Source organism: Lissotriton vulgaris, chromosome 7, assembly GCF_964263255.1.
Source record: "Lissotriton vulgaris chromosome 7, aLisVul1.2, whole genome shotgun sequence".
Lineage (NCBI taxonomy): Eukaryota > Metazoa > Chordata > Amphibia > Caudata > Salamandridae > Lissotriton > Lissotriton vulgaris.
Genome location: NC_141695.1, coordinates 383178116 through 383193992, shown reverse-complemented (window position 1 = coordinate 383193992; position 15877 = coordinate 383178116). Strand labels below are relative to the sequence as shown.

General features: G+C 48.7%; 1 protein-coding gene across 1 annotated transcript in view; it reads left to right on the top strand.

Moving 5' to 3' along the window:
• LOC147701697 (galactoside alpha-(1,2)-fucosyltransferase 2-like) overlaps positions 1–13924 on the top strand; it is a 28509-nt gene extending 14585 nt beyond the window's left edge. The window contains exon 2 of the mRNA XM_086930330.1: positions 12469–13924. Within this exon, the coding sequence (XP_086786456.1) occupies positions 12469–13522 (1054 nt within the window). The 3' untranslated portion in view covers positions 13523–13924. The remainder of the gene's footprint in view (positions 1–12468) is intronic.
• The last annotated feature ends 1953 nt before the right edge of the window (positions 13925–15877 follow it).

The window sequence follows — 15877 nt, the reverse complement described above, 5'->3', positions numbered from 1 at the left end:
ACTGGGATGTGAGCTCTGGTCGAGCAGCAAGCACAATCCTTTGGAAGGAAAGACACCAGCAGACCCACAATTAACTTGTGCTCAACCTCCTGGTAGCGTGGCACAGAGCAGCCAGGCGTAACTCAGTGGCAATGTGTGAAGTATTTGTGCAACACTTTAATCAGTGAAAACACCACATAAAAAGACCCCAGACCAGGATAGAGCGTCCTTTAATAAATACAACAAGACCAAAATGACAAAAAACCAATCACCAAAACTAGAGTCATTAATTGTGGACCGGGTCAAAGTCAAAAGTTCAGGCTAATCGCAATGGGATATGGTTCGGAAACAGCCCCAGATTAGTCCCTCTTAAGGTTTATCTTCTCAAGCTTTGTGCCAGGAGTCCTGTTCGCAGCAATGGGGTTGCGGAAGAAAGGAGAGTGTTGCGACAATGGTAGGAGTGGCACACAGAGCAGTCCAGGCGTCACAGACAGGAAGGCTACATCTTCGCATTGGCGGTACCTCCTCGGGCAATCAGTGTTTGGTGTGTGAAGAGACCGTCTGGTGACGGCTCGTGCTGATTTTTGGTGCCAGCAGTGTGGTTCCAGTGTGAACAAGCCTGTTTGCAAAGAACCCAAAATCTTGATTTTAAGTGCCTGTGAGCTACACCAATGGTCCAGGACCTTAGAAGCTCCGCTTGGAGGTCAGGAACTTGCTGCAGCTGAGTGCAGAAGCTTGTTTGGGAGCCTTTTATGTCCCTGAGGCACCGATCAGGAGGCCAGCATACTAGCTCTGTGAGTCACTCTGCGGTCCTGGGTTCAAGATGAAATTATAGGTGCAGTTCTTCCTCCCCAGGCAAGAGAGCAGCAGGTCAGAACAGCAGGGTAGCAGGTCCTTTAGAGTAGCAGTCCAGTAGAGTGGCAGTTCTTGCAGGAGCAGAGCAGTCCTTCTTCCTGGCAGAGAACCCACAGGTCCAGAAGTGTACTGAAGTGCTGGTGTCTATGGTCAAGTATTTCTACCCAGATGTGCCTTTGAAATCGGGGAGAAGCTCCTAGGGTTTCCCTTTGAAGTCACCAGGCATCCTGTATTGTCAGCCATGCCTTGAGACTAACTTCAGTGGGAGTGCAGCCCCCTGAATTGATGCAGAAGACAGTGTATTTATTTATTTATTTATTTATTTAGGGAGTTTTGTAAAGCGCTTGGTGACGCACAGCGGCGTGTCCCCGCGCTAAGGAGAGATATTTACTGGGATCTACAGAAGCGGCCTACCTTACTGAGCGAATAGTGCAGTTTTAAGCTTGGCTCTAAAGATTAGTTCAGATGGTTCGAGTCGCAGTGCCATGGGAAGTTTGTTCCATCTAGAGGCTGCAAGGTACCTAAAAGATCTTCCACCCATCCGGGCTCTAGACACCTTGGGAACAACCAGGAGTCCTGAGCCGGAGGATCTCAAAGAACGGGACGGCTCATAAGAGGTCAGTAGTCCTTGCAAAGGGAGAGGGGACTTCCCATTGATGATCCGATGGCACGTGCATAGTGCTTTGAATTCTACCCTACTTCTAACCGGGAGCCAATGCAATGATCGGAGGGCAGCAGCAGATGCTGCTCTTCTGGGTAGTCTAAGCACTAGTCGGGCAGCGGCATTCTGTAGGACCTGTAGGCGACTAAGATTCTTCTCCAAGGTCCCTAAATAGAGAAGATTGCCGTAATCCATCTTTGATGTGACAAGTGCATGCACCAAGGTTTGTCGGGCTTTCATAGGTAAAAACTTCAAAGTCTTCCTAAGGCTTTTGAGGGTCCCAAAACATGATCCGACCACCTGATTGATCTGGGGACCGAAAGTAAGGTCAGTATCGAACCAGATGCCCAAGTTCTTTGCTTTCTGGCACGGGATGGGTGTTGGACCAAGACAAGATGGCCACCATGCCGACATCCATTCAAGTGCAAGTGGAGCTGTGCCCAGCTCCTCCCTCCCACCCTGCCAGTGATGGCCCGTTCAGGCACACCTAGGCACCCGGCTGGGCCCTGGGCAGCTCTATGTGTCGGTGGGGCTTGATTCTGTCTGGAGGTAGCCTCTTTTACTGCAGTCCTAAGGAGATCTGGGGATACCGCATTCCAAGGTGGAGGCAAAATCTAATGGTCTCACTGAGATATTATAGCCCGCTTTGGCAGTGTCTGAGCCTTTGTTCTCCTTCACCAATGACCTAATGGAGACAATCTTGGTGGCTTGGGAGAAACTCACATCTTTCCCTGTACTAAACAGATCGATCACTCATTGATACAGCATGGATCCACAGGATCCTGATTTTTTTGTCCATCCACCCTTTGCCTGAAGTTTGATAGTGCAAGCATCTCCTGCTCCAAACAAAACTCACAAGCATTTCCCTTGGCGTCACCAAACAGACAGTCCAAAAACCTAGAGGCCGTAGAAAGAATGTGTTTTCAGCGTGGAGTCTGTACCTGTGTTCCTTGAATGCCATACTTTGCCTTTTGAGAAATGACAACTTGAAAGACAAGGTACCTTGAGGTGAGGAAGGACAACCAGGATGCTTCCAGACAGATACCTATTGCAGGCCTGGACACTTTGGATTCGGTGACCAATGGCATGGGATCTTCGGTTGCCTGAGGGAGACATTCCTGGCTGAGATCCACAGGATTCCCAGGTGATATGCAAGCAAGCCTAATGGACATCTGCTGGTCCATCATAAGGCAGTTAGGTGGCCCAGAAGAAAGATCATCTTCTACATTAAGATTGTTTATGCCCTTGCTAAGTAAGAACTACCAGGAGGCACTTTTGCTCATTCCACCACAGAAAAATCATCAAACTCTTCCTTTCACACATTCTCCAAGCATTATTACTTGGATTCAGATGCAAGATGGGATGGCCATTTTGCTCGTTCTGTACTGTGGAATTTCAGGGTCTGAACGTTCCTTCAGACTCACCACTTGGGAGGAAGTACTATTGTGGTATGTACCCAAATAATGAGGAATCTGCAAGTAGAAGCATTCATCAGAAGAATAATGTACTTAGTCTTTCTGGTGGGTACCCTACCTGTAGATTCCTCAGTGTTCTGCAGGATGGTCTTAATGAGCAGGATAGAAAGGTGCCATATTAGAAATAACTGCACTGCTTATTCACAGTAAAATTAAGCTAACATCATATCTGCTTCCAGGGGCTAAGAAAAAATGGATGAGACTCTGACTTCAATATGCCAGTGTGGCATGATATGTGTCAAGTGATGTTACATCTGTGTAGCAACCCATTTCGAGATGGAGTCGATACCACCTACTGGCACAGGAGAAGTACTGCAAAATGTTCCTGGGGATAATCTGATGCATGGGGATATTCAGGAGATGAGGAGACAGGGAGTTAGAGGGTCCACCAGAAGATTGTTACAAATGGTAGGGGGCGCGGCTACGACGCGGAGCGGAATGGCTGCCTTGTAAGGGAGCTCTGCGCGCCGCAACCTCAATACCGGGCAAATACCATCCTTACCCTGTCGGGGCTGATCGTGAAACATCGTGTGGCACCCCGGAGGTCGCTGGGCAGGTTTCCAGCTGACGCTGGCACTGTGGAACTGGCGCTTTCCCCATTGATTCGACGAGACGACGGCGGCTGTGGCGCTGAGAAAATGGCGGCGTTCACGTGGGCGGCCTGAAGAGGGCCACTGGTGCTGACTTCTTGAGGCTCGTAGAGTGGCAGGCGAAGGCGGACTGGCGATGCGGACTCAGCCCTTGCAGTTCTGGAGTGCGCGACGGCCCGGGACTGACAGGATGTGAGGAGGGCCCCGGAGACAGCAGAGGAACGGACGCGGAGCCTGTTTGGGCGGCTGGAGTGCTGGGCCTGTACTGGTGGAGCTGGGAGTCGAGTGTGGCCTGCCTGGAACCCCCGGAGTGTGGCTGAAGACGTGGACCTGGCACGCAAGGTGACCAGAGGTGTGTGGGGAGCTAGGGGGGTCGGGCTCAGCGGGCACTGCGGTGCAGACCCAGCGGGGTGTGTCGCACGCCGAGGGTGGCGGCGCCTGGCCGGTGCTGTGCGGTGGGGCTCGTGAGGGCGAGGTCCCTGTGGCGCTCTGATCACCCGGCTGGGCCCTGGGCAGCTCTATGTGTCGGTGGGGCTTGATTCTGCTGTTCGTCTTGGTTGGCCCATATGTCATACGCGGCGGTGGGTGACTGAGAAAGAGGCAGGGGAGCTCTGAGGCACTGGGGGCTAGCACTGTGGCTGGAGTCGAGCTGCACACAGGCCGCTGTGTCTTCATAAGAGTGCAGGCGGAGGCCATTGTGGTGGATCTCTGGGAGTGAGCTGATAGTGTGCTGGTGGTGTACGCTGTTAGGGGTAATGTGACTCCAGATGCAGCAGCGCCGACTCGCATTGCTGTGACTTCTTGGGCCCTAGTCTGTGACTCTCCTGGCTGTGGAGGAGAAGCTTCCCCCTGGGATTGCAGCATCTGCCTGGAGGTGACTGGCGGCGATCCTGCTGGCGTGCTGTGTGGAGGGCCCATGTGGTAATCTGACGGGCGCATATCCGGCCAGACCGGTCTGCTGCTGTTCTTCACCGGTGCATAGTTGGTCGTGCCACGAGGGTGCAGGAACAGTGGGGCGCCCGGAGCTACAGGCCCCCATCCCTGCTGATAGCTGCGCACTTGTCTCCACCGCGAGGGTTAACTACGGAGATTGCGCCTCAGCAAGGGTCCACAATGGGCAAGGCAGAGCACAGGCAGGTGAAGCTGACGTTCGAAAACAAAAGGCAGACACGCACAACGGAAGGGTCTGGAGAACAGGGAGACCAGCGTGGAGCGCGGGGAGGACAAGATGACGCTGAAGATGACAGCAGGACAATACTGCTTGAACATAGAGCTGGCGTGAAGTCCATTGACAGTAAAATAGATTCTCTGGCAACAGGGCTGGACATAGTGAAGAAAAAGGTAGATAAGCATGAGCGCCGTCTTGATGTCCTGGAGAATAGGGTCTCTGATGAACATGACGCGCAGGCAGAGGCGCGCACACAGTTGCTCCAAATGGAGAAAATCCTTGAAGTGATAAGCGCAAAAAATGAGGACTTGGGGGCGCGCTCTAGGCACAACAACATCAGAATTATTGGCCTTTCGGAGACCACCCCTATCTCCGAAATGAAGCCCTTCATTGACGGGATGCTACGTGAGCTTTTTGGTCCGGTACTGTCTAATGTCATGATTGTTGAAAGGGCGCATAGGTCTCAGGGGCCCAGGCCCAAGCCGGGAGCGCCTCCGCAGCCAATAATCGTGCGCTTACTCAACTATGCCGACAGGGACGCTGTCCTGAGGGAGGCTAGGGCAAAGGAGCCAGTGGTATATAAGGGAGATACTTTGTCGTTTTTTCCGGACTACACGCAGACAGTGCAGGCTGCGCGCAGGGAGTTTGTGCCAGTGAAGAGGCTGCTGCGTGAGGCCGCCGTCCCCTATGCCATGCTATATCCGGCAGAATGAAAAATCTCACATGATGAACAACCGCACTTTTTCACGGACGCGAAGTCCGCACTGAAGTTCACAAAGCATATTTGTAAGCACAGCTCCAGACGGCAGCAGGTGGAGGAAGAACCGGCAGCCTCTAGGCTGGATGACGCTGACTAGAGATGGATTCGCATTGAGTCTTGCTTGTCCCTTGTGCTGAAGTGGGAGTTTGTACCTTGCCTGGGACATCATCTTATTTACTTGCTGTATTTTGCTGGATTAGCTTACAATGTTGGAGTGGGGGATGTACACACGCCGAGCTGACAATGGCGTCTCCTATGGGTGCTGGTCAGACGATGGCAGTTTATTGCTATGTGTGCTATGTTTTGCTGTAGGTCCTGACGGGGGGTTAGTGATACTGGTTGCGGCGGCCGCACTTCGGTGCGTGTATGCACTGCTGTTCCTCGTCCCCGAGTGGGTATCACTCATTTGGTAGTGCTGTGGAGGGAGACGGGGGGGTATGTTCTCGACCTGATAGGGAGGTTGGAGTGGGAGGTTGGAGGGGGTGGATGAGGTTGGGTTGTTTCTGTTTCTTTGGTATTCTTTTATTCTTGAGACTGGTCATTTGTGCAGGCATGGTGTGGTGACTTTCCACTGGTTCTATTACTACTCAGCTGCTGGCACGGCCCCCCTTGGGGAATTGGGATTGGAAACAGGCGAATTCAGACAGGGTGTGCTTCAATGGCGGATAAATGTATAATGGTAACATGGAACGTGCGTGGCCTTAATTTCCCTAAGAAAGTAAGACAAGTGCTCGCATATCTGAATAGGCATGGGATTCAGATTGCTTTATTGCAGGAGACGCATCTGACCGCGGCGGATGCGGGTGGTGTGATGAGAAGATGGGCGGGCTTTAGGTTGGCTTCTTCATGCTCGTCATACGCAAGAGGTGTGATGATACTGGTCAAGAGAGGGGTTGATTTCCAGGAGCTGCGTAGATATGTGGACTTAGAGGGGAGGTGTGCAATGGTGTGTGGGAAGCTACGTGGCTCGTTGATCACACTTGTAAATTTGTATGGATCAATAGCAGATGACCCAGTATGTATAGAACGTGCGTGCAGCATATTGCGTGAGAGGCCGCCTGCGCCCGTGATCTGGGTGGGGATTTAAACACTTATTTGAATGTGCAGTTGAACAAATCGAATCCATTGACACACCGCACCCCGAGAGTTGCTGAGAGAGTTAGAAGAGTGATAGAAGAGTTTGGGTTGTATGATGTCTGGAGAGTGCGTAACTCGCATAGAAAAGAGGGTACACATGCCACACCTATGCATGGAAGCTGGTCGAGGCTTGATTACTGGCTAGTTGATAGGGAACTGATGGAGTGGGTTGACGAAGTGGCGCTGCTGGCTTGCACGCTATCGGATCATAACCCGGTGAGGTTAACACTACGCTATCCGAATGGGGTGCATAAACCGTTCACGTGGAGATTGCGCTCGGAGGCGCTTCTTGATCCAGTGTATGAGAAGACCGTATATGATGCAATAGTGCAGTATTTTGCACTGAATAAGGGCACTGTGGACCAGATATCTACGCTTTTGGAGGCCTTTCAGGTCACCATCAGGGGTGTGTGCATAGGCACGGCAGCGGGCATTTTGCGTGATATACGTCAACAATTGCAGAGGGTCGAGCGTGAGTTACGGGACCGGGAACGTGACTACGCGTGTCGGCCTGAGATGCCTAAATTAGCCCGAATACAAGAACTGCTTCGGGACTATGATACATTTGCGGAGTCAGAGATCAAATATTTATCCCGCAGGCTTTTGGCCAGGCACTATGGTGAGGCGGGTAGGCCGGGCCGCACATTAGTGTCTAAAATTAAAGAACAACACGACCAGCAGCGCGTAGACAGGATTGTAGACGACACTGGGGCTGAACACTACGTGCCGGAGGCCATTGCCGAGCAGTTCCGCAGCTATTATGCAAACTTGTACAGCGCGAAAGGCTCCCCGCGACGGGTGGAGTTTGATAACTTTTTGGAGGGCATTGCGTGCGCCTGGCTCTCTGATGTGCAGCGCAAATACTTCACCCTTCCTATTGATGAACAGGATATAAAGCTGGCTATAGCGTCATTGCCTAATGGTAAGGCACCAGGGCCGGATGGCCTCACAGCGGAATTTTATAAGAAATATGCTGCGTGAGGCTCTAATCATTACACTGCTCAAAAAGGACAAGCCGGCGGATCGGTGTGAGTCGTACCGCCCGATATCGCTAATAAATATTGACGCCAAGATACTGGCGAAGGTCTTGGCTGAGCATAGAGCGTGGCACGCGTCAGGGTTGCCCCCTCTCGCCTCTCCTGTTTGCGATCGTCTTGGAGCCGCTAGCCTGTGTCATCCGGCAACGTCACAGGGAGGTTGCGCTGAATTTTAATTGTCGCCCGGTTGCGATATCTCTATTTGCAGACGACATGGTCCTTTTTTTGCGGGAACCAAGCAAGTATTTGTCGCAGCTGCTGTGTGAATATGTCAGATTTGGCCTTCTCTCAGGGCTACAGAATATTTGGGAAAAGTCCTATATAATACCGCTTATGGCGGGTGCTGCGTGCCCTGAGCTGGACTTCCCCCTGCTGTGGTCTAAGGACCCAATCAAATATTTGGGTGTGTGGATACATCGAGACCCCGCGGTTGTAATTAGAGAGAACTATGGCACGGCATGCTCTCGGTTGGAGGAAATGGTTGATGCCTGGATTCTGCTGCCGCTGTCACTCGCTGATCGCATTGCTCTAATAAAAATGGTGGTGTTGCCTAGGTTCCTCTATTTATTTGTGAATGTGCCAATCGTGTTGAATATGGCATTCTTCGCGACTCTCCGCGGCCAGCTGCTGCATCTGGTCTGGGGGGGCAGAGCCGCGTGAGTGCAGTGGACGACCCTAACGAAGAGCTATGAGCGAGGGGGTTTTGCGGCGCCGGACTTCTATGTATACTATCTTAGTGCGCAGGCACAGTACCTATATTACATATTACATGCATTCTCGCCGCATGTTGCGGTGGAGGAGGGAGACACTTCTCCGATCCCACTGCACAGTGTGGTCACTCACAACTCGCGTGGTACTCCGAAGGCGGAAATTAACTTGGTAGACGCCACAATCTTAGTCTCGTAGAGGATTGGGCGGTTGGCCCGGAAATTGCCGCTGTATGCGTCGGCGACGCCCCTCGAACACCATGCGCATCTGTCTGTCACTCAGGAGGCTCCGTCGATGAGAGTCCTGAGGGAGGCGGGCATCACGCACATGTGCGATGTCTATCCGAATGGTGCTTTCATTGCGCAGGAGGATATGCAACATATCACCAATCAGTCGCTCCTTTTCCGTTTTGCGGTACATAGATTGAGGCATGCGACCCCACTTTTCCAGCGGAGCCATCAGAGCTACTGTCACTGCAATCGGTTATCACGGTCTCTAATAATAAGAGACTGCTATCCAATTTGTATAAACTCATTAAAGATGAAGTGGTGGATGCGGAGGACAAGAGCTGGGTTAGATGGAATGACTGCTTGCCTACAGCGATATCTGAGGATAATTGAAGCATATTTGTGGATTAACTGGAAAGCTTTGTATGAATGGGAATCTCAAGATTATTCACTTTAAGTACATTCATTAGGTATACTACACGCCAGCATGATTGTACCGCTATGGGTTGCGTGTGTCAGCTAGATGGGACAGGTGTGGACAGGATGACGCGGATTTCATGCACTTGGCCTTGAGCTGTAGGAAGGTGGCAGACTTCTGGATAGCTGTGGTTGATTGCTTGCGCGAAATGGTTGCGGTGGACATCCCATGCGCCCCGCTGGAGTGTCTTTTGTGTTGTGCGCCGCATTATTATTATTATTATTATTAAAAAGGCTCTTCTATAGCGCATGGCCACTCGGGAGCATCCCAGCGCTTAAGACTAACCAAGCGGAGATGAATTAAAAATAGAGAACCATTTTAACTAGTTTTTTGGAAACAGAAGAGTTTTTAACTTTTTCCGAAAGACAAGGAGGTTAGGCTCTTGGCGAAGAGGTGGAGGAAGAGCATTCCACAGCCCAGCCGCGTTGTGCGAGAACAGGCGACCTCCTGTGCGGGATCTCCTGATCCTAGGCACTGTCAGCAAGTTTTGTTGGTTCGAGCGAAGATTCCTGGTAGGGTTGTAAGGTCTGATCATATCCTCTAGAATGGGGGGGCCACTCCCATAGAGTGTTTTATGGACCGTGCAGAGGGTCTTGAAATAGATTCGCTCCTTTATGGGGAGCCAATGCAAGGTGCGGAGTGCGGGCCTGGCTGATGTACGATGGCTCGTGCCCGTGAGTAGCCGTGCTGCGGAATTCTGGACAACCTGAAGTTGCCGAATAACCGACACGGGGGCTCCAAGATAGAGCGCATTTCCATAATCCAACCTGGATAGGACAAGGGACTGGACAATGGTTTTCTTTGCTGCCTCGGGTAACTGAGGAAGGATTTTCCGGATTGTTTTCAGCAGTCCGAAGCAGGTGGCTACTGTTTTCCTTGCCTGGGTCTTAAATGACAACTCTGCGTCCAACCAGAAGCCGAGACTCTTTATCTCGGTCTTTGGAGTGGGTCTTGGACCCATACAGGAGGGCCAGTGTATCGAGTTGTCAAATGTGGCTCGTTTTCCTAGAAGCATCAGCTCCGTTTTACCTCCATTCAATTTCAGGTGGGACAGGTCCATCCAGTTTGCTACTGCCTCCAGGCAATGACAGAGCCTGGAGGGGGAGGATTCCAACTGATTAAGAGAAACAACTAGCTGGGTGTCGTCAGCATAGCTTACCAGTTGGATCCCAAAGGGGGCAACTACTTCTGCCAGGGGCGCCATATAAACATTAAACAGTGTGGGGCTAAGGGAGGAGCCCTGTGGCACCCCACACTGTAATGGCATTGATGGAGAGCAGCTATTTTCTGTAAAGACCTTGAAGGATCTGTCACCAAGGAAGGACTCCAGCCACATGAGTGCCCTGTCTTTGACGCCCAGTTTTTTGAGACGAGACAGGAGGACACGGTGGTTCACCGTGTCGAAAGCGGCACTGAGGTCCAGGAGGATAATGGCCGCGCTGCCACCTGCGTCCAGAATCCTCCTGGAATCCTCTACCACCCTCAGCAGTGCCGTCTCCGTACCCTGTCCCTTCCGAAACCCAGTTTGGGTTGAATGGAGCAGGTTATGGGTCTCCAGAAAGGATGCTAGTTGTTTATTTACCCATTTCTCTGCAAGTTTACTAATGCCGGGGAGCAGGGAGATGGGACGATAATTGGAAAAGTCCTGGGGGTCGAGATGAGGCTTCTTTAACAAGGCCTTGACCATTGCCAATTTCCAGTCTTGGGGTACCCTTCCTAATTCAAGTGAGGTGTTAACTAGATGGATAATGTATGTGCTGATGTTGGGCAAGGCTAACTTTAGAATATTCATAGGGGCAGGGTCTAGCGGAGAACCGCTTTTTACAGAGTTGAAAAGCGTGGGCAACAGTTCCGTACTGAGGGGGGAAAAGGAAGGGAGGCAAGGCAGAATAATATCTGTATCATCTGGCAAAGGGAGGATAGGTTCTTCAGGAGGTAGAGGAGGGAGGGACAGGAGGATCTTTTGAATTTTTTCAGCAAAGAAATTCGCCGCATGTGAGGGGAGCGACCGCCACCTTTGTGCATCTGGCGTTACTGCTGGCTACTCGTAGAGTGGCGATTACATGGGGAAAGAGGTGCAAGCCTCTAATCAAAGCGTGGCTGACTGACCTGGTATACTGTCGGGATAACCTCACGGTGTACGCGGAGGAGCTGCCCGTTAGGTCACGTCCAAGAGACATTTGGGAACCTTTGAGGCTATATCTGTTGAATAAGGGTGACTGAGCCTCTTGGTGGAGGGAGGCGCCTGGGAGGGGCAGGGCAAGCGCCTAATGTAGCAATGGGGATCCTCTACAAGTAGTGATGACTATGGAAGTGAACTGCAGTCGCTGGGATTGCACAATGTTTGAAACCAAGTTACCTGTTGATGAGCTGCAGTTGTATATTGGTGCAAGTTTTTTCTCCTCTCCTTTCAGGTTGCTTTAACATTACTTTTTGCTTCAGCGTTACTATCTCATACCTCAATACTTTTCTTTTCATATGGTAGTGATGCTAACACGCAACAAGATGGGACTAAGAGGTGCATTTATATGATAACTGTTGTTGCTATACTGGTGGACTTGCTTACTGTCTTGGTAAATATGAAGATGACTATTTTGCCTTTTTTTTGTATATCCTTTTGGTTGTGTTATCCCTTTTCTTTTCAGAAAAAAAAATAAAAAACAAAATAAAAATAAAAAAAAGATTGTTACAAATGGTAAGTAACATTTTCTTTCCGCTTTGTAGATCAATCAATAAATCAATCCGCATTTATATAGCACAACTCTATCAGCCCTAGGGGAATCTAGGTGCTGAGGGTGCCATGTCTCTGCTGAACAGCATGGTCTTGAGTTTCTTACTGAAGTCCACCAGGGAGGGTGCTATTCGGAGGTGGAGAGGCAGGTCATTCAAGGTCTTGGTGGCGATGTAGCAGAAGGAGTGACCCCCGCTGCGGCTGGGACAGATGCATGGGAGTGCACATGAGTGTAAGTGAGGAGGAGCATAGGTGTCTTGTGGAGAGATGGAAGTTCAGTCGATGGTAACGTGGGCTTGTCCTTAATGGTATAGAGCTTTGCAGGAGCACATGAGGATCTTGAACTGGAATCTTTTCTGGATGGGGAGCCAGTGGAGGTTTCTGAGCTGGGGAGGGCGGGTGGGGGGTGGGGGGGGTCGTGATGTGGATCCGCCTCTTAAAATAAGAGATGGATTGGCCTTTAACAATAGCAGAAGAATTTCTAACAGGGGCTGCTTATGACTGGCCGAGTCCACTGTATGCAAGGCTTTTTAGAGGCTCTAGTGTAGTCAGAAAAGTAATAATTTTTTATATATCCTTCAAAAACACATTCTTACTGAAAATGTTTTCTCTTTGCAGTGTTATAACGTTTCCTTTTCATTGTTTGTTTATTTTGGGAGCAGGAAATGCCACTGTGATCCTCGAAGATTGATGCTGAAACACCGAAGACTAAAGATTTGCCTTCTCTTCTTTGTCCTATATTTGTCCCTGTGTCTGGTGACATATGCTTACTTCCTACATATCAGCACATTCTGTTCCTTTTTTAATACATGCCCCTGTACCATATCCTGGTCTGAAAAAAATAATTCAATACATTTTGATAACTACAGTAGTGTATGGACCATTAGGCCCATGGGACGTTTGGGCAACCAGATGGGACAATATGCAGCTTTGTATGCGCTGGCCAAGATCAATGGGCACCCAGCATACATTTTGCCCGAAATGTACCAATTGCTGAGCCAAATCTTCAAGATCTCCTTACCTGTACTTCCGAGGAGCAATGCCACTGCAATATGTTGGAAGGAATATGAGCTCCATGACTGGATGTCCAATGAGTACCGGACTATAAAGGGCAAGTATGTTAAGCTGACCGGGTATCCCTGTTCATGGACGTTCTACCACCCTATCAGGGATGAGATCCTCAGAGAATTCACCTTCCATGACTTTATCAAGGAAGAGGTCAACCAGCACCTGGACCAGCTGAGAGGGGACCGAAAAAATGTGACCTACATTGGGATCCATGTGCGCAGGGGGGACTATGTTTATGTCATGCCCAAAATCTGGAAAGGGGTGTTAGCAGATAAAGACTACCTACAAAATGCCATGGCCTACTTTAGGAAGAAGTATCTTGAGCCTGTCTTCATAGTGACCAGCGATGGGATGCAGTGGTGCAGAGAGAACATTGATGCCTCCAAAGGAGATGTTTACTTTTCGGGTGATGGCATTGAGTCGACCCCAGGAAAAGACTTTGCCCTTCTCGCCCATTGCAACCACACAATTATGACCATCGGGACTTTTGGTTATTGGTCTGGATACCTCGCCGGTGGGGAGACGGTGTACCTCACCAACTTTACATTACCAGAGTCACCATTTCTCAGTGTCTTCCGCTACGAGGCAGCTTTCCTCCCTCATTGGGTTGGGATTCCAGCTGATCTTTCAGTCTTGTATTCAAACTGAAATTGAGTGGTTTGTTAAATAGTTATATAACATGGAAGCGGAGAAATCATACCTCTTATTTTGTTTGTTGTTAAATTAGTTTGAGAACACAGTAGTCCGCACATCGAACCAATTTATATGGAGCTCAAATAAGCTGATCTAATCAAGCGTTACTGCTTCATCCTTCATCGGATGACTCACTTTCATAAACTGCAAAGCGCTTAAGTCTTGCAAGTGAGGGTGCCATCAGTGCCAAGAGGTGCTTTATTCGCCAACCTGGGTTGCAACCAAATACCATCATCTCACTTGACCTGAAACATCTAAAAAAGTAACTAAAGTTAGTAAAGAGTTTACTTTTTATAGGCCAACATAGCCAAATATTATTGGTCGATTTAGAGTGTAGTGTACGGGCACTCTGTCTCAGACAAGATATGCCTCATACCCTATCACGACAGATATCCTATCCCCCTCATTACAAGTGCTTTACACTCTAATGCACTTGTAATAAAGGCAGATGGGATATCTGTCATGTTTGTCATTTAGTTCCCGTCCACCAAACTCTAAATCAGGCCCATAATTTCCTATGTCCTTGTGTCATGGTGACTCTATGCTTACAGATGTTTAAATGGGTGCACTTCCAAAGACCTGCTCCAAAGTTGGGATGAAGAATATGTAAGGGGAATCAAATATCCAAATAAAAAAAAACTCACATAACAGTACTTTTAATTTCCATAACTGCAATGAAATGGCCCAATTTTTGAAAATGTGATCTGAAGTTATGCACTGTTTTTCCATGTGTTACATAATGAATTCTAAAGTCATTGATGGGTAATCCCTTACTTAGAAGGTGGAGTGGCTTGTGTTCTGAAATGATGTATTAAGAAACTTGTGAACAGTTTAATGAGCTGGCGTCTACCCATCACAGTTGTAACTACATAATTTCACTGAGCAGGTAGACCAAACCCATTATTCGCCTACTAGATTTGGGGTGGAGGTAAGCCTAACAATGTGTTACCCAATCACTTTGGAGACTTGAGCGTGTGCCAGACACCTGGGAGCGATCTTCGTGGGAGAACAAAGAAGAGGTGGAAATGAGCCTCATTACATGTCTGACACTAATGCTGTTTTGGGCTCTAGAAATGGGATCATAGTCTAGGTTCAAATTACACATGCCTGGAATTTTGTCTACACAATTATTGCTAGATGAAACCTGGAGAAAATCATTCTGACAAATTGCACAAAAAATAATTTGTGGATTGTAGAATGTTGTAAATCAAGTTATATTAGTATGTTACTCCCGATATGGTCATAAACGTGGGATCATATGCAATTTCCACACCCTGTAAGTACCATAATTACTAAAACCTACAGAATTGGTGTTTAACAGGTGTGCAATTTGCACATACGTAAGTACTTAACTTGACAGGGCTAGAGTACTCCAGTAATCCCAAGAAGTTTGGATAGATCTTCAGAAACTGTCCATTGACCTAATTGAGAGTGTCACGCTAAATTGAAAATCAGGTGGAAATGATGTTTGCTGCCAATTTCGAATTTTGAATTCCAAGTCAAGTGCAAATTGCAGATATTTGATTTTCCTTCTGAACACATTTTTGCAAGAATTACCTTGTGACATTTCTAAAAGAATGGATGAAAGGGAAAAATCATGCAAATACACCTGATGGTAAAACTGAACATGCATATTATTGTCCATCATGGCCTGCAAAGTAGAGAAAGGGAAGGTAAAACTGTCCAGGTTTAACACCACAGTCTTCAGTAATGATATTTCCCCAGGGTAGTTTTACCGCGTGATAAATACAACCAGCTGTAAATGAGACTTAGGGGCATATTTACCAGGCCCTACTACTACAGGAACATCACTTTTTATGACGTTCCCGTGGTGATAAACTCTTTGCCTCATTTACAGAAAGCGTTGAGCAACTTAACGTGGCTCAGAGCCTCCTTTTAAATAAGGTCCCCTTTCACGCCACACTTAGCATGAAAGGGACGTGCATTGATTTTGATGCTACCCCATATTTAAAAGAGAGACGTAAGTAGGAGGCAGCACCAAAATTAAGACCAGGGAATACCTGTACCTAACATGGTGAAAAGAAGAGGAATCATTTATTTCTCCTGTTTTTACTGTTTCTATGGATGCTGCATTGTGCAGCACACATGGAAACAGCAAAAAGCCATGAATGATTATTCATGTGCAGGAAGGTGACTCTTCCTGCACATAAACAATCATTAAAAAAAGTATGATTTGCAACTTCTATTTTTGCTGCACAATGCAGCCCACATAGAATTAACAGTTCACCATTCTGGATTGTTTATGTGCAGAAAGGAACACCTTCCTGCACAATAAAAATGACACAATGT